This window comes from Martes martes (genome assembly GCF_963455335.1).
Source record: "Martes martes genome assembly, chromosome: 1".
NCBI classification, from domain to species: Eukaryota; Metazoa; Chordata; class Mammalia; order Carnivora; family Mustelidae; genus Martes; species Martes martes.
In genome coordinates this window covers 132,134,665-132,154,742 of record NC_137888.1, presented here as the reverse complement: position 1 = coordinate 132,154,742, position 20,078 = coordinate 132,134,665, and the positions used below count along the sequence as shown (strand labels likewise).

Sequence of the window (20,078 nt, the reverse complement as noted above, 5' to 3'; positions counted from 1 at the left end):
AGATTTGTGGGAAATTTGTTGTGTACCCCCACCTCTGGGTGGGAATGAGTCAGCAAGTTATAAAGCTAAATTCCTTTTCCTTGTAAATTCTTCTATCTGCTGTTTACTAAATTGCAAACTATCAAAGTTAACCTCTAAGGTTAACTTTGATTAACCTTTTGAAAGCTTACAAAAGAAAGCACATGTGAAGGAAGGGAACTGTTTTAAGAAGTCAAGAAAATGATTTTAATTATACAAACAAGTAGAGGTTTAATGTGAGAAAATGCAAGTTGGCTAGCTTTGGAAGGGTGACTTTCTCTTAAATCAAATCAGAAAACCATTGTCTGCTGCAGGGATGCATCGTTTAACTTGAGGAGAAACAAGGAAATTAAAAGAGGCAGCAGTGAGAACATCTTTATAGTTTTGACTTCAAGGGAGCAGAAAGTTTGGAGGGTGACTACCAGAGAGTAATTTTAGATTTAGCTGTCCAAGATCCAGAGTGAAATAATATTTCTATGTTATGATTATTCAAGTGCCCAAACACGGAGAAGAAAAGTAAAGACCACTGAGACAAAACTTAACAAAGGCTTCAAGGTACATACATAGCCTCATTTTAAAAACCATGTCACATGATACACAGCACAGAGAGAAAGACAGGGAGAGTGTACAGCACAAGGCTGGTGGTAGTCGCCTCTGAACGGTGGGACCATGTCCATCTTTGCCTATTTCAATTTTGACAGTTTCAACTATAATGTATTACTTTTATAGTAAAAAATACTAAACATTTTAAAAATGGTCATGCTGAGGAAGGAAGGAAGTGAAGGAGAGGGAGGGAAGGAGGGAGGCAGGAAGACAAACAGATGGCTTCTAAAGCAAATTTTCTTTCGAATGGCAATTCCTTTACATATTTGTTTTAATTATGCCCCACGTAAGTCTTTCCCATTTTGTCCGGGATCATATAAATATTAAGGTTGTGATTATACTTGGAAGTATTAAATGACATTTGAGTAATTAGAATCTAAATTCCCAATCATCCCTCTATAATCACACTATTTCACAGATAGCAACTGGCGTTTATAAACTTGACAGTGTTTTAAGGGTAGAAGCCAAGGTCCTCTCCCTTCCCGTCAGAATCCACAATGTGCCAACCACAGGAGTCCGCTGTGCTCTCTCCAAGCCGCACCGCACCGCCCGGGGACTGTGCCTGCGGGCTCTCCTGAGGGCTGAGTTCTCACTGGACGGCGGTGGCCGCGCTATCGCCTCAGTGGCTGATAATTCCTAAGGCAAGACCTGTTCTACTTAAAGGAGGAAACGTGCTGAGAAAGGCTGCAGCGTCACCGGCATCAGAAACAGCTTGGCCACATACCTTTAAGATGGTGATATTCCAGGTAAAGCTCTCCACTGCTTTTTGTAGTTTTCGTTCCTTCAGTCCTTCCTTGGTGCCGATGCTGTGTAAGTGTTCATGGAATTCCATGGCTGAAAGAAACAAAGCATTTTACTTCCATGTCCAACCTGTGCTGATGAGCAGGCAATGCTTATTTTTCTAGGTAGAGCTCAAAGAATTCCAGTCTCCAGTGGAATTTCATAAATGTGACTCTTTAAGAGTGTAGTAATTGAGGGGAAACACTGACAATTCATGGTCTCAGCAAGACAGAAACAACTTAGAGGTCAGCAGTCACTCCTCACGGTCTGGAAGGGAGAACGGGGCACATAAAAGCATTCTCGTCCTTATTTTAGAGATGAGGAATCTGAGGCCTGGCAAGAGTGAGAGATGGACAGCTGTGGAGGAAGCAAGAGGAAGAGCTGGGACTAGAACCCAGGTCTTTGGAACCTCAGGAGGCAGATTTCAGCTCTGTGGACGCCATGCTGGCAACTGGTGATGAAATAAATGCAAAGTAATACCCTTCCTGTCACAGAGAGTGTCAGTCTGAGGTTAGACACCAAGCCTGCGTGAAAGGGAATGGACTGGGACAAAGTCCCTGAACTCTAACTCTGCATTCCCATTATGACTCTTTAACATAATTTACATAATCAAATGAACGTTCCCTATTGCCATTCAAAATAGTCTCAAAGAAGCGCCCTATGCAACAACAATACAATAATGCAGGAGTGCTATGATGGTTCTTTTGCTGTTTTAATACCATGAAAACCCATGGAATTTTATATATTAAACTGCGGTCAATGATCCCACTCTGGCCAATGGGGACCCTTCAGGCGGTTCCTATATCCTTTTGAAATGACTCATCAGCCTTTTGGCCCAAGATGTTCTAGACTCACCGAGTACATTTTCCACCTTGACCCTGGAGCCAGGCATTTCTTCAAGAACCTCAGGGTTCTTTTACTGGGGAGTGATATTTAAAGACCACAATCTGGGTGCCAGGAATGCCTATCTTTACTGAGTTTTCATTATTTTTTAGCCCTTTTCATTGGACAGATCTCAGACACATTTCTTTCTTTTTTTTTTTTTAAAGGGAGGAATAACATCTTGCTAATACTTCCTTTTTTTTTTCTTTTTAAGATTTATTTATTTGAGAGATGGGGAGAGCATGCGTGCATGAGCACAAGGGCAGGGCGGAGGGACAGAGGAAGGGAAAGAGAATCTTTTAAGCGGACTCCCTGCTGAGCGTGGAACCCAGTGCAGGGCTGGATCCCAGGACCCTGAGATCATGACTTGAGCTAAAGCCAAGAGTTAGCTGCTCAACCCACAGCACCACCCAGGGGCCCTGCTAAGATTTCTAATTCAAATTTAAGGGTATGAGGTTTTTACATATTTTGTAAAAATTTTTATGCTTATTTTATATCTCTTAGGTGGAAAATCTTAATTCCTAACCACATCAACCTAACTATTAGTAGTGAGACTGCTGAATATGATTTAAAATCTGCATTTGGGGGGAGGGGGAGGGTCCTCAGAGAGCATCTTATTAAGAATGTATAGTAAGAATATTGTCTTCGAAGGTAAATCAAAATAATTTTTTCTCCACGTTGTTATGTCACCAACAAAGTCCAATTAGGTTCATTTAGCTTTTGTTTTGCTCTTCTTTTTCATTCTATGTGTGTGTGGTGGGGTAGTGCCTTTTTGGATGTAATCTGTTTTACGACTATGTGATTACGTCAAAGCTTTATACATGATTCCAGAGCCAAACCTCCTATCAGAGTGTGCTCAGTTAAGTCTTGCTTCCTCCTTGTGTCTTGCATCCAGATCCCTCCCTTCCCCTACACATTTTTGGTAGTTTTTAATTTACTTTCTCCTGTATTGTTTCTCCTTGAAAATATAAGCAGCTGTGGGGAATGACTGGCTCAGTCAGTTAAGCATCTGCTTTCACCTCAGGTCATGGGTGAGGGTGCTGGGATCCAGCCCCACATGGGGCTCCTTGCTCAGCAGGGAGCCTGCTTCTCCCTCTGCCTGCTGCTGCCCCTGCTTGTGCTCTCTCTGACAAATAAATTTAACTAGTTAATTAATTTTAAAAATATATAAATAATTTTTTAAAAGATTTTATTTATTTGACAGACAGACATCACAAGTAGGCAGAGAGGCAGGCAGAGAGAGAGGAGGAAGCAGGCTCTCCACAGAGCAGAGAGCCCGATGCAGGGCTTGATCCCAGGACCCTGGGATCATGACCTGAGCCGAAGGCAGAGGCTTTAACCCACTGAGCCACCCCGGCGCCCCTATAAATATTTTTTAAAAAAATATATAAACAACTGTGTATGTATATCCATGAACATCCCTTTCTTGCACAAGAAATTTCTGTACTTGGGTTTTTGTTTTCTGTGTACTGCTCAGAAATACACTGTTCTGTACCTTGGTACATAGTGGATGGAGATCACTCCATGTCAGCCTGGAGAGCTCATTCTCACTTTTTTTTTTAATAGCTCATGGACTCCTTGAGTGGATGAACCAGGATTTATTTAACCAGTCCCCTCCTGATGGACACTGGGTTGTTTCAAGAGCATTTGCTGTTACAAATAATGTGGAGCAGTCATAATCTTTGTAAGACATTTCCTGTGTTCCTCTGTGCAAGCTTACTGCTCAGTTGGGCATTCCAATTCCTAACTCCCTATACTGTGATTGACAGCAACTCATTTCTCAGTGTCTTTAAACAGTAAGCTAAAGCTGACACATATGATAAATATAGTAAAAGCTGCCAATTTTGTCTTTTTTCTTCTTTTTTTTCCCCTCACTGAATAGGAACGATGGTTCCAATTCCTGTCTTGTAAAGGCTTAACAACATAACTGGTTTCAAGAATGAACAGTAAAATTCATTGCACTGTTTAGAAAATTTCCACACTAACCACTCCCTTTTTCTCCAACTTCTCTTTTGCCAGTGATGGTACCTGAGAACATTCCCAACTTGATCAACTAAACCCTTCCTCCACAATGCTGGTGACCTGGCGCAGACAGTGGGCTGTGTACCCTCTGTCTAGTTCTTCTTGGCTTAGCATACTGCACACACATACAAACTAACTAACTAACTAACTATGAGTAGGAAGCAATCTACAGGGTTTTTTTTTTTGCGAGAGCCTTTAATTGCAGGTATGCGAGTACGTGCACACTTTTCCCCTGGCCACATCTGGGAGACTCCTGGAGAGCGCTGTGATGACTCAGACCCACTTCTGAGAACATGGCCCGGTGAAGACTGAGTGGTGAGACCTTGATGTTCTGGCTCTTCTGTTAAGATTTAACACTGGACTAAGGCAAGATCTGGATTTCAGGAAGGGACATGAACACTCAGTGTTTCTATGCTGTTCATCAGGAGGCAATGCAGGCTTACAAGCATCACTGAGGATGGCAGATGGAACTCGTCGCTGGAACTCAGGAGAGAGAAGAGACACCGGAGAACTGCTGGGGGAGAAGCTCTCCATAAACAAGAAGGTAAACAACCCTGTGGTCTCTAAGGGAGTGCTGAGCTTAGACAAACATCTATGCTCAATTTTTAGCAGCTTTCTGCAGGAAAGAACAACGCAGGGCCAGAGGCAGTAAAAGGATGGGCTGCCCTGAGAAGGACTGAGGACTCAAGGAAGAAGAAACACAGTTAAAATGATTTAAAAAAAATGATATCGATAAGGAAGAAACAGGGAAACGTGTAAAGAAATAAGGGTAGCTGAATACATGGCTGTGTCTAAAAATCTCATATTTTATATGTTTACTGAAAAGTGAGATGACATGACTCCCTCTTCTCTCCCCTCTTGAAATATCAGTAGTCCAATAAAAGTCCATACAGAACTACTAAATGTATTAGTAATGAAATTCTTTTAAAAATGTATGCAAAGGGACGCCTGGGTGGCTCAGTGGGTTAAGCAGCCGACTTCGGCTCAGGTCACGATCCCAGTGTCCTGGGATCGAGTCCCACATGGGGCTCCTTGCTCGGCAGGGAGCCTGTTTCTCCCTTTGCCTCTGCCTGCCTCTCTGTCTGCCTGTGCTTGCGCGTGCGCTCTCTCTCTCAAACAAATAAATAAATAAAATCTTTAAAAAAAAATGCATGCAAAGGGGGCGCCTGGGTGGCTCAGTGGGTTAAAGCCTCTGCCTTAGGCTCAGGTCATGATCCCAGAGTCCTGGGATCAAGCCCCACATTAGGCTCTCTGCTCAGCAGGGAGCCTGCTTCCTCCTCTCTCTTTGCCTGCCTCTGTATACTTGTCATCTCTGTCTGTCAAATAAATAAATAAATTTTTTTTAAAAAAAATGCATGCAAAAAAGGTGAGAAAACTGGAAAAATTATTTTAAAAATATAAAACCTGACCAATAAATATATATATGCATACATATATGCATATATATATATATAATCCAAAACTTTAAAAAGCAACCAAGATGATGAGTCCTACTGTTATATTATTCATTATTCAGCTTGCTGCATAACACAATGGTTTCTTTAAAAAATTTTTTATATTAATAACTTAGAGATGGATATTTGCAAACACCTGCTAGTCCACTGATTCAAAGTGTATGTTGATTTTAAGGAAATCAAAGGATTCTGACCTTGGCCCATAGAACATGACTGTACCTTTCACTTGCTCCCCTGTGATATGCAAAAGCCCAGGGCAAGGACTAAGGGCACACAACTGAGGGAAGTGAAAAGCAACTGGCCAGGTGCTTTACATGTATTATACAGGAAACTTGGAGAGAGGCTAGAGCACTTTCCCAAGGAAATGAGAAAGAAGGATTTGAATACTGGTTTGTTCGAGCCCAATGTCCCATGGTTTTTCCAACTACCATGTCTTCTTTTTTTTTTTTAAGATTTTACTTATTTATTTTATGGAGAGAAACATAATGAGAGAGGGAACACAAGCAGGGGAAGTGGGAGAGGGAGAAGCAGGCTTGCTGCTGAGCAGGGAGCCAGATGCAGGGCTTAATCCCAGGACCCTGGGATCATGACCTGAGTGGAAGGCAGAAGCTTAATGACTGAGCCACCCAGGAGCCCCTACCATGCCTTATTTCTAATCAAGAGTCTCTACCCTTAATGTGAGCTCATGCTATGGTTATGCATATCCAATAATTCTGCCATGAGGTAGAGCACTGTAAGGGCAAATGCACAGGCACTGACCCAGTTCTAAGGGAATACAGAGGGACAGCAAATGAGATTATGCGTTCGAACTGGGTCAGCCCGTACATAACAAGGAAATCTAATTATATTAGATGCAAATTGCATTAGTCCCTTGATATTAAATTATCAGGAAATCTACTCTAACGTGTCACAGGAGGTCTTTTTGGTTCTTTATGTCAACATTGAGTATAAAGAACTTGTCTAGTTTAGATGTTAAGTAACTTTCTCCCTATTTTCCACATTATTTTCAGCAAAGAAACATGAGCCCAATGAGAAAGTGTTTAACTTACTAAGATACCACTTATATATATACCCCTTCTCCGTCCGTAAGTTATACCATTCTGTCTAAAGAGCAGAGTGAGATTTAAAGCAACTGGTGAAAATCTAATAAGCAAAAATTTTAAGACAAAATTAGCACCTCTCTCACCCCTGCCCCAACCCCCACAAGGAAGCCAAGTTGTTTTTGTTTTAAAATGCTTTTTCTTCAATTAGAGTTTGAGGGAGGTGGAGATGGGTGTTAACCAGCACCAGGAAGAGCCTGGGGTGGGCAATGGGTCAGAAAATAACATTTATTGATCACACACCATGTGTAGGTCATTTGACTATATGCAGGGTTGAGCTCTACTAAAATCCAGTGCTTAAACCTGTTACTGATCATTCCGCAAAAAACTAGATTTCGGGGTGCCTGGGTGGCTCAGTGGGTTAAGCCTCTGCCTTCGGCTCAGGTCATGATTCCAGGGTCCTGGGATCACCCCCCGCATCGGGCTCTCTGCTCAGCAGGGAGCCTGTTTCCCCCTCTCTCTCTCTGCCTGCCTCTCTGCCTACTTGTGATCTCTGTCAAATAAATAAATAAAATCTTAAAAAAAAAAAACAAAACTAGATTTCGAGAAGTATGGGGAACAATCTGAGGTAAGGGAACTAGTGCTCATATTATCAACTCACTGGCAACTCTTTCATAAAGAAATATTTATAGATTTGTTCTGGAACACAATGGCTGAGTTTAGAGGCATCAGGATAGCAAATAGGGCAACAGCATTAAAATGATGATGTGAGAATACCTAACAACAGCTGCTTTTTAAATTGAGGCCAAAATAAACTCTGTAGGAACACTATCAAAGCAGGACTTTTGTACTAAGAAACAGACACTATGCATGGGAGATTTAAGAGGCATCTACAGTCTATGTATTAAAATGTCAAATTCTACTGAATAAATTACAACCAACTGATCATTTAAGACTGAATTGCTTCATCTTAACAAAGTAATTGAAAAATAAAAATTCAGACAAATTTAAATTTCTGAAGACCTAAGTAAGTCCACTCGGTGTTTTTCACTTAAGTGACTGGATAGAAAAGGAGCAGATAATAAATATGTCCTAGGTAGCGCTGATCACCCTTGAACCTACTATACAATTGTAAGCAATTCCATTGGAAAGCTACATAATAAGGTGGACAGGGAGGCCTTGCTCATTTCCTGCTCTTGATCCCTGCTACCTTAGTGTTCTAAATGAACCGGTAAGAACCCTGGATGCTGATTCAGGAGAGGCTTTCTGCTTAACTCTCTCCCCAGCAGGCAGGTAGGGGGCGGGAGGAGCCAGGGAGGCAGGGCGTGCCAGCCCAACCCCACCCCCCAGCTCAACTGCACCGGCCACATGCTGGCTGGGCCTCAGGATGCCTTTGTTTAGAAAGGGGACCTGGCCTCTTCTGCCAGCTATTCTTGTGTTAGCCTACACAGCTCAGCCCTACATCCTGCCTTCCTACTAACTGCACTATTATCCAAACTGACATGCAGTTACACAGACTAAATACCAGACATATTTGCACGTTCCTCGTTTACCAATTAGCAGTGTGTCTTTTATCTGCCTGGTGTATTACCTGTATTTTTTAGAGTGAAAGCCCATGCGATCTGGGAGGGGGCTGTTCATTTACATAGGCGCGGTGTTTAGAAGCAGTCCTCACAGCTGGCTTTTAGCTGAAGTGAAGCCTTTACGATTCCTTTTTTTTTTTTTTTAAGATTGCATTTATTTACTTGATAGAGACACAGCGCGCGCGCGCGCGAGAGAGAGAGAGAACACAAGCAGGGGGAGTGGGAGAGGGAGAAGGAGGCTTCCCGCTGAGCAGGGAGCCCAATGTGGGGCTTGATCCCAGCATCCTGGGATCATGACCTGAGCCCGGAAGGCAGAAGCTTAACAACTGAGCCACCCAGATGCCCTGCCTTTAGGATTCTTAAAAGGGTAAGAAGAGGGCGCCTGGGTGGCTCAGTGGGTTAAAGCCGCTGCCTTCGGCTCAGGTCATGATCCCGGCGTCCTGGGATCGAGCCCCGCATCGGGCTCTCTGCTCAGCAGGGAGCCTGCTTCCTCCCTTCTCTCTCTGCCTGCCTCTCTGCCTACTTGTGATCTGTCTGTCAAATAAATAAATAAAATCTTTAAAAAAAAAAAAAAAAAGGGTAAGAAGATGCAGAAGCCCCCAAACCAGGTTCTGAGAAAGTAGAAAGAATAGAGCACTGCAGCTGTCGCTCCCTCCACAGACACGCAGACACAATGGAGGTCTGTCCCTACACACAGCCCTGCCAGCACGTGGTGGGAAGAGGCACACGAAGGCGGCTTTCTACGCAAACTGCATATTCACCTGGGGCATTAGCGGGTGAAAGAGAGGGCTTTTTAGCTCTAAACCACAGTACTTCTCATTGATGAATTATAGGTTAAAAAAAAAAAACCCGAAAAACAAAAATCCTATATGCTTCTGAAAATAATGAGAATTTTGTTGATCCTGAGAAAATTTCTTTTGTGATCATCTGCAAAATCATTATTTGGAGGTTTCGAAATTGCAGATTTAAGACCAAAGAGTTCTAATGTTCTTACAAAATACAGCTCTTAGCTTCTGTGGCCTGAGTGTGGCAGGTGGACTTAGAGAGAGCCCCCAGACAGGGGCTGGGGAGAAGGGAGGGGTCGCTGGCTCTTGCGCACATACCTATCATGGCTTAGTGACAAGAATCCCCACCGTGAAAACAATATCCAGGTTCAAAAATAGAAGCCAGGCCAATAATAAGGAGGGAAAAAGAAGTGGGATCATTTTTCTTCTTTCAGGAACACGTTGCATTTCCCTGTAGGTTTCCGTTACCTTCCAAATACGCCACCAACACAGTTTATTCATAAATCTGTGTATTTTAGGGCCATGTGTTGCTATTCACAATATCTTGTATTTTTCCTATAGGTTATGTCCCATTTCCTTGTCTGATATACATTAAATGGCAGTATAAGAGCCTCAAAGAAAGTGTGGCCTAACTAACATTTACAACATGTGGGGGCAACTAGAAAGGTAGGGGAAGGAAACAGGATTCCTTGATTCTACCAGGATGTTGCCACCCAAGTAAGACAAGAGATAACAGTTAATTCTGGCCAAAGAAATGGAAATCTTTATAAGTTTTAGGAAACTTCACTTGAAAACCAATAGTAACTAGATAAACTGTCTTTTGAAAAGGGTGACATGCTATCCAATTGCAATGGGCTATACTATTCAACAGTCAAAATACATGGTGTGTATAAAGGCATTAAAGTTTGCAGACTGTGAGCATCTGTTACGCAAACCCAATGAAGTGCACGGGAACATGGACAAAAGCCTGGGGGAAATGAGCCAGAAAGCAGAGAATGGTCATGTCTCATGCACAGCCCTGGCCGGGCCTGCTGTGACCGCTCTTTTGCCCAAAGGATTGTCTTTGAGCCCTGGCTACTCTGTGCCAAAGAACCTACACTTAGGTTCCCCTGACTCCATGACCCCAGGTTTCTGTTTCCAGGGAAAAGATGTGAATTATTTTTCTTCAGGAATGTTAACCAAGAAGAAAATCTGCTCGAATTCTTTGGTGGTAATGAACTTGAGAATTAAGGAAGTGAAGAGCTGGTGATCAGCAGCAGAGAAAGTACAAAGGGAAAACCCATACTCAGGTGACTTCTATGAGAGTTTAGTTCCATCCTGGTCTAAGAGAATGGGAGACATAGGTCATGTGAACAAAGAACAGGGTCAGGTGTCCATGGTGGGAACTGAATAAATCATTTAATCTTTCCATTTTTAGCTGTAATATTAAATTTTAAAAATTGGTCTGGCCACACAAAAGTATATGATTTGGTTTTGTTTTTTTTGTTTGTTTGTTTGTTTTTAAAGTTTTTTTTTTTTTAAAGATTTTATTTATTCACTTGACAGAGATCACAAGTAGGCAGAGAGGCAGGCAGAGAGAGAGGAGGAAGCAGGCTCCTCGTGCAACAGAGAGCCTGATGCGGGGCTTGATCCCAGGACCCTGGGATCATGACCTGAGCCGAAGGCAGAGGCTTTAACCCACTGAGCCACCCAGGCACCCCTATGATTTGTTTTTTTTTAATGTTAAGAACTAATTTTGGAAATTTGTCATTTCTTTCCATGTCATCTCTTGAAAATCTAAACAGCTAAAATTTTTTGTACACATAGGTATTGGTTTCATATAATTTTCCAATTATTATTTCAAAATACTTTATAATCTAAATATTTTAAAGAGTTTCTTTTGGGAAGGGCTTAAAGCTTTATGACTAAAAATAAAATGTAAAGCTGACAGATTAAGTATGTTTTATAAAAATTAATAAATAAGTATACATTTTCCAGGATGATACAATTAAGTTAACTGAGCACATTACTAAAACTGCAAAGAATAGGGCATACTGGAGCTTCTATTAAGTTTCCTGCTTCCTATCACAGATAAACTTAGATGAAAGCCAAACAGCCATAAAAGTAAACTAGAAATGTAAAAATATATGAAACATACAATAAATAACTAAGATATGAAAAAGAGGCTTTTGCTTGGAAGGGAAGGGAGACTCAAGAAACATGGCATCACTTCCTCTTCGATTAAAACGAGTGCCATTTCTTCTTGCCAAACATAAAGCAGATGACCTTTCAAACATTCTGGTTGGGATTTTCTCTACCAATTTAAATGATATGACTCTAAAATACACCTGTAGCACAAGGCTAAATATTTTTAGAAACAAATACAATTTAAAAAAAAAAAACTTAGAGAGACATATTGATCTTAAACTTATATACTTTTTTTAAAAAAGATTTTATTTGTTTATTTGACAGATAAGGATCACAAGTAGGCAGAGAGGCAGGCAGAGAGAGAGAGAGAGAAGAGGAAGCAGGCTCTCGCTGAGCAGAAGGCCCAATGTGGGGCTTGATCCCAGGACCCTAGGACCATGACCTGAGCTGAAGGCAGAGGCTTTAAACCACTGAGCCACCTAGGTGGCCCTTAAAATTATATACTTAAAGATCAGTTTTTCAACCGAAAATTTACTTTGTTGCCCTAAAAAGCTTTTATCACAAACACAACCAGTGCAAAAATATTTTTTTTATGTGTTGAAAATAGAAACCACAAGCAAAGTGCAAAATCTTTCAAATGGCGACAAAAGAAATATATATTTATATTTTGTTTCAAATTCCCCAAGTTGGGTATAGTGAGGTATTTCCTGGAAGATGGAATTCCATATAACACAGGTCTATCTGGGACCTCATTCAAGAGGATGATTTATCAACAGTATTAAAAGTACCTTAATAAGCACACTCTGCACGTGCCTTGTGGCACATCAAAGTATCTTGAACACAAAATACGGTTATCTGATTTTTCTCCCCAACTAATTTAATTATAGCACCCGTTAAAATACACAGCCTTTGTAAACTCTACGCTCTGCCCCCAGACTCCAGGGGCCTGAAGTTTGTGTGTGCTGCTAACATGTGGGCCTTTACACCATAATCCCCACAGAGACATGGAAATGCCTAATTATTTTTCATACAGTTCTAGCTGGTAGTCTCTTTTTCTTGGCCTTCTTTCCAATCTTGGCATTAACAAAAGCCAAATTATTTTAAGATGGATTTCTGAGCTGTTAAATCCCGTTCCACATGAGGTGGGATAGATAAACCAGGTCTCTTAAATATATCCCTGAAACCCAGATGGATGACAAGATCCCCGGAATGCCACATCCACAGCGGCACACTTTGTGAATGAATTGCACAGGGAGGTTTTCCTTCCTCTGCCAGCCTGCTCCATCTGGGTAAATTGAGGTGAGAGGAAGTTGCATAACTTTCAGGCCTGTGCGGAATCCAAGTGCCAGGCCACCATCCTGACCATGAGGCTACGTGAAGCACGCGGGCCGGGGTCACAGGAGCCATGAGGCGGTTAGCAGGACCCTCCCCAGTTCATTTCGCTGAGAAGTAAAAAGGCCTTCTTCACCCCAGTTATCTCAAAGATTAGTTTCTTTTTAAACCTAGGACACCTTTACTTGGATTGCCACTCTTAAATTGGATCCTGTCTCTCTAGGTCAATGTGACACGATCACCCCGGCACACCCGGCCTCCTCACCTTACCCTGTCCGTGCCTCCCTTGCTTTTTGTACCACTTCTTATCTAAATTTTTGAACAGATATTACTGTGATGTGACTCAGCAATTTAAAAAGTCTAAACTGGTATATGGAGTTCTCTCTCCTTTCCCCATCCACCAGTCTTCTTGCTCCCTTCCCAACAGGCAATTGCTGTCGACTCCCCCTTACGAATCCTCCCAGACAGACTCACACCCTCACAAGCACACAGGGCCCTATTCTCCCACCCCACCTTTTAAAACAAATGTTAGCAAACAGCATACACTGTTTGATTTTGAAAAATATATATACAGATTTAACCTATACGTATTTATAAGATCTTCCTTGTGCATGTGTAATCCATAGCACCTTTGGGGGCAGGAGAATGTATATATACAGATATAGATTTTATTCTTTTTTATGCTAGCATAGTGTTCTATTATGTGGATTTATCAGAATGTATCTAACGAGGGCCCTTAGGGTAACATTTAGCCTGGTCTCAGTGTTGCAAAGAAAATTCTATACACATTGTCCTTCCCCAAGTATATGATCATATCTGTAGAATAAACTCTGAAAGAATGGAATTGTTGGTTCAACGTGTACATAACTTGTAAATCTGACATTTACTGCCATACGGCCCTCCCCAGGTGTGGACCCCCAACAATGTGACAGGTATCATTTTCCCCTGTAGCCTCACCAATCCATCATGACCCCTGTGTGATGGAACTCTGCAATCCTGGATATGAACGTTTGGATCTGATATGTGAAAAGTGGAATCTCCTTGAAATACCTCATTTACTCAACTTCTAGAAGATCAGTGTTCTCCTCCTGCCTGTCTGGCTGCATCCACACCTCCTGTGCTTGGTCTTCCACAGGCACCCCTCCCACCGACACCTAAATGGTGGAGGGCCAGGGCTCTGTCTTCTCTACCCAGTCACTTCTTAGATGACGACTGTCTCCAGGCTTAAAAGATCACTTTGTGCTTATGGATTCCAAACTCATTACCTCCAGTCTGGACCCCTCACCTGAACTTCAGATGTGGAATTCAACTAGGCATAACTTACCCTGTTCAAACCAAATCCTTGCCCTTCCCTCTCAAGCCTCTCCTGCTCAGTCCTCCCACCTCAGTCAAGAGCAGTGTCTACTTTCCAGCCCCCAATCCTGCAGTCATACTGACTTCCCTCTTTCTTCCCTCCTACCCACATCCAATCTACATATCCAGAATATAGCCGAATATCCAGCATATAACCATTTTGCCTCATTCCACCCAACTACCACCCATCAAACCATAACCACAGACGGGGCTGGATTGTTGCAAAAGCTTCCTGAATGGTCTTCCGGCCGCTGTTCTTGCCCCCACGTCCTATCCTCAAGTCATCTGCTCAGACCCAGGAAAAGACTGCTCACCTCACTGAGAACAAAGCCAGCCCATGTCTGGCCTCCTGTTAGCTCTGGCTCATTGTTCATGCTGGTTCCTACCCTCCCTCCCTGTCCTGCAGACACTGCAGCCACACTGGCTACTAATTCCTCTGCTGACACATGGACCGCCCTCACCTCAAGGCCTCTGCTTCCACAGCCCCTCTTCCTGGGATCATCCCTTTTCCAGATGTTTGGAAAGCTTGCTCTCTACCTCCAATCATGTTTCCATCAGAAGTCACTGAGGGCTTCAGTGAGGACTTTAATTAAAAACGCCACCCTGACTGCTCTCCTGGCACGCTCTCTCCCCTTCTCTGCCTCTTGTTTATGAAACACTCACCACTGCCTGATACCTAAATGTTTTATCCATTTGCTTTTCGTTTCTTTTCTGTCTTTCACAACTAGCTCTCAGCTTCACGAAGGCAGGGGTTTAGACTTTTTATTCATGACTGTATTCCCCATACCTCGAACAGCTCTACACCTTTGACGAATGAGGCTTAACATCTTTTTATTTTGTTTTCAGTCTTCTGAGTTCTGTTACCATGCACTATGTTCAAATTCTTTGCAAAGAATATAGGGTTGTTGGCCTTTTTCTTACTGATTTGAGGGGTTCCTCAGAGCAGGGGTATTAGTCCTTTGTGATATGTATCGCTTACATTTTTTCTGTTTGTGGTTTTTGCTACAACTTTGCTTCTGATAGTTTTTGCTATATAGAATTCTTTTTATGCAGTACTGATATATCAAGTTCTCCTTGTCATTCAAGGTTATGTCCAGGCTTCTGGGTTTGTGCTGTCCCTGCCTGTACCTCCAACCACAGTTGCTGCTCCTGCCTTTGTCACGGCCACTGCTGGCATGGGCCGTCCTGTGTCACCCTGCACATGTCCTCCTGCCTGCCTGCCTGGAATTCCTGTCCCAACCTGCCTTATTCCCAGAAACCACTTGCAGGACTCAGCTGCTGTTCTGAGACCTGGTTCGCTGATCACCCAGGACGGAGTTGATCGCAGGGCGTGCTGTGGAGGGCATGCCCTCTTGCTACCGTGTGAAGTATGCTGTGCAGGGGGGCTCTCTTTACAGGCCTGTCACTGGAACTTCTGCCCAAGTGCCCTGGGGACAGGGAGCGAAGTCCCCAGCTTCTGTCGCATTGGGAGTAAGGACCTTGTAAGTGTCTGGTGAATAAGAATGATCGAATGAGTGCAGCATTCAACATTCAATTCAACTCAACATATATTTGCTGAATGCTGAGCACTGTTGTTGGAGTTTGGGATACATGATAAGTAAACTCCTGCCCCAAGAAGTTTATATTCAAGTTGCAAGAAAACACAGTAAGCCAACTGCTTGATCAGGTGTGCCAGGAATGCTTTTACGACTTGAGGTTAAAGTAAAATAACCAGTACTGAATTAGGGGTTCATAATCATGTCCCTGGATTTTCAGTATTTCCTCCCAACCCCTTGTTCCTTAGAGAACTCATCCAAGCAAGTAACTCTTCCATATGGATGACACCAGTTCTATCTGTAAGCCTGACTCCATCCCAAGCTTCATTATAGTTGCTTCAACAGCTTACTAGCTTTTTCCACTGGACCATCTGCTAAGGTCTGCATGTTTGTGTCCTCCTCCGAATTTATATCTTGTAATTCTAATGTCCAGTGTGATGGTATTAGGAAGTGGGACTTTGGGGAGGTGCTTAGGTCGTGAGGGTAGAGCCTTCATGAATGGGATTAGTATCCTTATGAAAGGGATCCCAGAGAGTTCCCTAGACCCTCCCACCACTTGCGGACACAGCAAGAAGGTGCTATCTACCAACCAGGAACTGGACCATCACCCACCACCTATCAAATCTGCTGGCACAGTAATCTGAAACTCCCCAGCCTCTAGATCTGCGGGAAATACATTTCTGTTGTTTATAAACAGTGCTGTCAGTGGTATTTGTTATAGCAGTGACGCCCTACTGTGATCATGCTCACCAGACCTGACACAGGTCTTCACAGTCAACTCCTTCCTGTTCTCACATTGCAAGCATCCACATTCCTTTGCTGGGAGGAGCATCTGAATGTGGAGGACAAAGGGCAGAGATGAGTCAATCAATGAGTCCCTGAGCCTGTCCCAAACTATTTCGCACCCCCACCACCTACAGCAGTTTCCTAAGTATTCAAGACACTGACAGAACTCTAAACGAGGGCTTTATAAGAATGTAAGTTCAGGACACGCTGAGTTGAACTGAGGATATTTAGCACGGTAATGTGTACTGAGAATTTCCAAAGGGGAGTAAGTTTGTTATGAAAAGTTGATGATGAGATCCTTTCCTGAGTGTGACCAGTGTTCCTTGAATCAAGCTTTGAGAAATGCTGGTCTAGAAAGGCAACCCCAAATACTTTATCCTTGAGTTAAAACGCTTCCATCATTTGAAGCAAGCTCTATTTCCAAACCTAATTTCTGCTGCTTCCAGAAGCAAGTACTTCCCTTAGACCAGGGCGATATATTTCATGTGCGCAGAAAGCACAGCTCGGTAATGAGGCCTTCTACACTTCGGCCCACCTAGAAAGTCCTGTTCCTTCTGTTCTGCCTCCATGGATCCTGCATTCCTTCAAGTCCTTTCATTATTATTATTATTATTTTGCAACTTTAATAAATAATTAGCATATCTTGTCATTGAACATATTTCACAAATGCATAACTGTGTTCTTCTTATCCTATGTTAACATGTATAATGACATGTTTTTGACATGGCACTGACTGACCTGTAATGAAAGAATACAGGTTAATTAAAGTTGCTTTAAACTCCTTATTCCTATAAGAAGACATATCTCTAAATATTGTTTCAACATTCTTAGAATGCATTTGTTCACTTTTACTCACTACAATGCCTTATTTCTATTATATTATGGGACTTGTAGACCATAAAATTTGAGAGCTGAAAAAGCCTTAGAGACCATCTGGACCATTTATTTTAGACCCAAAGACATCGATTAGGTGTACACATATATATATATAAGCTTCTGGTATTTGTCCGAGAAAGACGATTTATCTGTGGACTTTATTTGAATTGTGGTTCTTCTCAGCTTTAATAAACAAGTGTAACAGAACAGTAGCAAGAAAACAAAACAAAACAAAAAACATGTATGGGAGTGCCAGTGATGCTTTTAGACTCCGGGGGTTTACAAAGGAGGAGGGAGGAAGAAATGACAAGAAAGCATAGCTTTGGGATTTGCTCACAGGACAGGTATCTCAGGAAGGTCAAGCATCCCACCCAAATTCCCTCCCCTTCATTTGTGGAGAACTTTCAGTCACGAAAGGCATGTTAGGAAAAAGGGATCCACCTCTGGAGAAGACAACTTGGCTGCCAACCAATCACGCCACCAAGTACATGTCTGTGTCTGAACAGTTTTTCTCCCTTTGTGGAATGTGAACCCCAGAGGGGGCTGCTCCGCTCCACCCTCCAAAGAGAGGTTCTCAAAAACCTGAATGTCCTCATTCAGGTGCAAGTTCCTGAGCTCTATCCCCACAGATTCACTGTGGGTAGTGAGACAGAGGAACAGCATTTAAAACAAGCATCCCCAGGAGATTGGGACCACACTTAGGAGGAATTCTGTTGTATGATGGAGGTTGTGGGAATCTTAAAATGCGACTGGGTGGCGGGCACAGGAGATGGAGAAGTGTGGTAAGGCAGAGGATTCTAGGTACCAGTTCCTTATTTTGAAAATTTTTTGCCCTGAATTGGGCCTAGATGTCACCTTTGTGATCATTCTCTTTACTCTCCCTGATCAGCAATTGAAGGTTCCTTCTGGGGGAACAAAAGGGCAGGTGGGGCAGACTTGCAACTTCTTGGTGTACCACGCCTTCACTAACCAAGCTAAATGAAGTGGTTGGGGGAGGATCTGTCAATTCAGTCTCCACTCTTTAAGAAGAGTACAGATGCTGAGGGTCCCGGAGGACTTTTGCGGTCCACCTCCAGGTCCGTGTCTCAGACTCAGAGAGGTCACTCTGCACCTTCAATGTTAGGCATTAACTTTCCCACTTGAAACTCATGAGGAGCAGCTGCAATTTAAGTGTCCCCATGCCACTGGATGAGGCCGCTTGTTTGCTTGTTTAATCTTGTAATCTTTTTAAGTAACTGTAAGCAAGCCATTCCAAAATTGCTAATTAGACAACTGATCTAAGGTCACTGCGTTTCAGCACCTGCGGCACCAGGAGGGAATCACATACTCCAGTGTCACTCATAAGGAGAAAAATGAGACAGAGAGGGGTAGTGACTAACCTAACGTCACACACAAGGCACAAGAACACAGGTCTCTGGATCCCCAGGGAAGAACCTCTTACTTCTGTCAGACACAGGTGAGAAACACCCTGACATAAATGAAAACAGAAATTATAGGTTTCCTTTTGCAAACTTGTGAGGTGCTTTCAGGATAAATCTTAACAGCTGCTTTTATGTTTACTGTGTTGGGTAAGACACTGATGTGAGCAAAGCAAGTAATGGGTGGTGACAGGTTGCTTCTCTGGTAATCCCAGCTCCTAGAACCATGCTGAGATCCGAGGAGTTTCCAAAATAAAAAAAAGAGCAATCAAATGCAGGACACACAGGCCTGGCCCAGTGCTCTGCTGCTTCTCTCTGAGTAGGAGTGCATCGGGCTCTCACCTGCGTTTAGTGAGACAAATCTATCAAGCCTGGCCACGGGGGAGATGCCAACTGCTCAGCAGACTAGAAGCAGCAAATTAGAAAGGAAAAAAAACGTCGGTGTACTAATAGGCAGTCGGATACAGTACAAATTAGCAGTAGGAAGTGAAAATTGAATGGAAGTAACGAATAAACCATTAACCCTGGAACGGGATCTGAGCAGGCAGAGCGGTTTAGGGGTCCTCTGGGAACATACAGGCTCCTGGGGGACTCACCATTAAACTGCAAGATAATAACAGATGCCTCTCAAAATGACCCTCGGTCGTGAAAGTTCAAATTATGTTTGGTAAAGCAAGTTTAAGGAAGCAGGGACCTACAGAATCTGTTATAGAAAGTGTTCCATTAAAAGGATTAAAATGAAGGGTAACAAAAGCTTTCATTATTTGGAAGTTTAGCTTATATCCCACTTCACTAGGTAATGATGTGACCCTACCATGCATGAGAATCCCTTAGAGCTTTTAGAAAAGGAGCTTCTATTTAAATAACTCTGGGGTGGGCTGGGGTTTCTTTCATTTAGAGCTTGATCTTCCCCCGTCATTCGGAAAGAGGGTAGAATCAATTCTCCTGCCAGAAGAGGAACTAGGCTGTTGCCCACCCAGGCACCCGGACATCACCTGTGCACTGGGCCTGCCCACGATGCCCGTGGGTTTCCTTGGCAGAAACCCTACCTAATCATTCAATACTGTCCCCACACCTGGGGAGTGTGGCCCATGCCTTCTCCTGGAACATTCTCAGTCAGGGATTCTTGGGACAGCTTCTGGCCCTTGATTCCTTCCTTCTTTCTTCTGTTGTTTAATTTAGTCATTTAAATGAAATTTAGATTTATTATTAATTTAATTTTGATCAATATTATGTACATAGTTTAAAGAGCCAAATCGCTGTTACCCATTCCCCCTTTCCAGAAGTAGTTATATTCGACCCCTTTAGTTGTTTGTTTCTTGTTTCAGTGTTTTTGTCCATATTTCTAAGTAACATGATGATAATGTTCCATTTTTTTTCCCTGGACATTACCTACTCAACTCCCCAAATGAAGGATGAAAATTTTGTTATTTTCACATTTCCACTGTCAGGACACATGCCGTCTCCCAGGCATCTGCGGTCTA

The 20,078-nt window shown here is 42.8% G+C and overlaps 1 protein-coding gene across 1 annotated transcript in view; it reads right to left on the bottom strand.

Moving 5' to 3' along the window:
* Positions 1 to 20,078, bottom strand: part of PLCL2 (phospholipase C like 2) — a gene marked incomplete at its 5' end in the record, with an annotated part of 190,991 nt that overhangs the window by 17,682 nt on the left and 153,231 nt on the right. Inside the window, one exon of the mRNA XM_080809822.1 lies at positions 1,346 to 1,455. Within this exon, the coding sequence (XP_080665948.1) occupies positions 1,346 to 1,455 (110 nt within the window). The remainder of the gene's footprint in view (positions 1 to 1,345; positions 1,456 to 20,078) is intronic.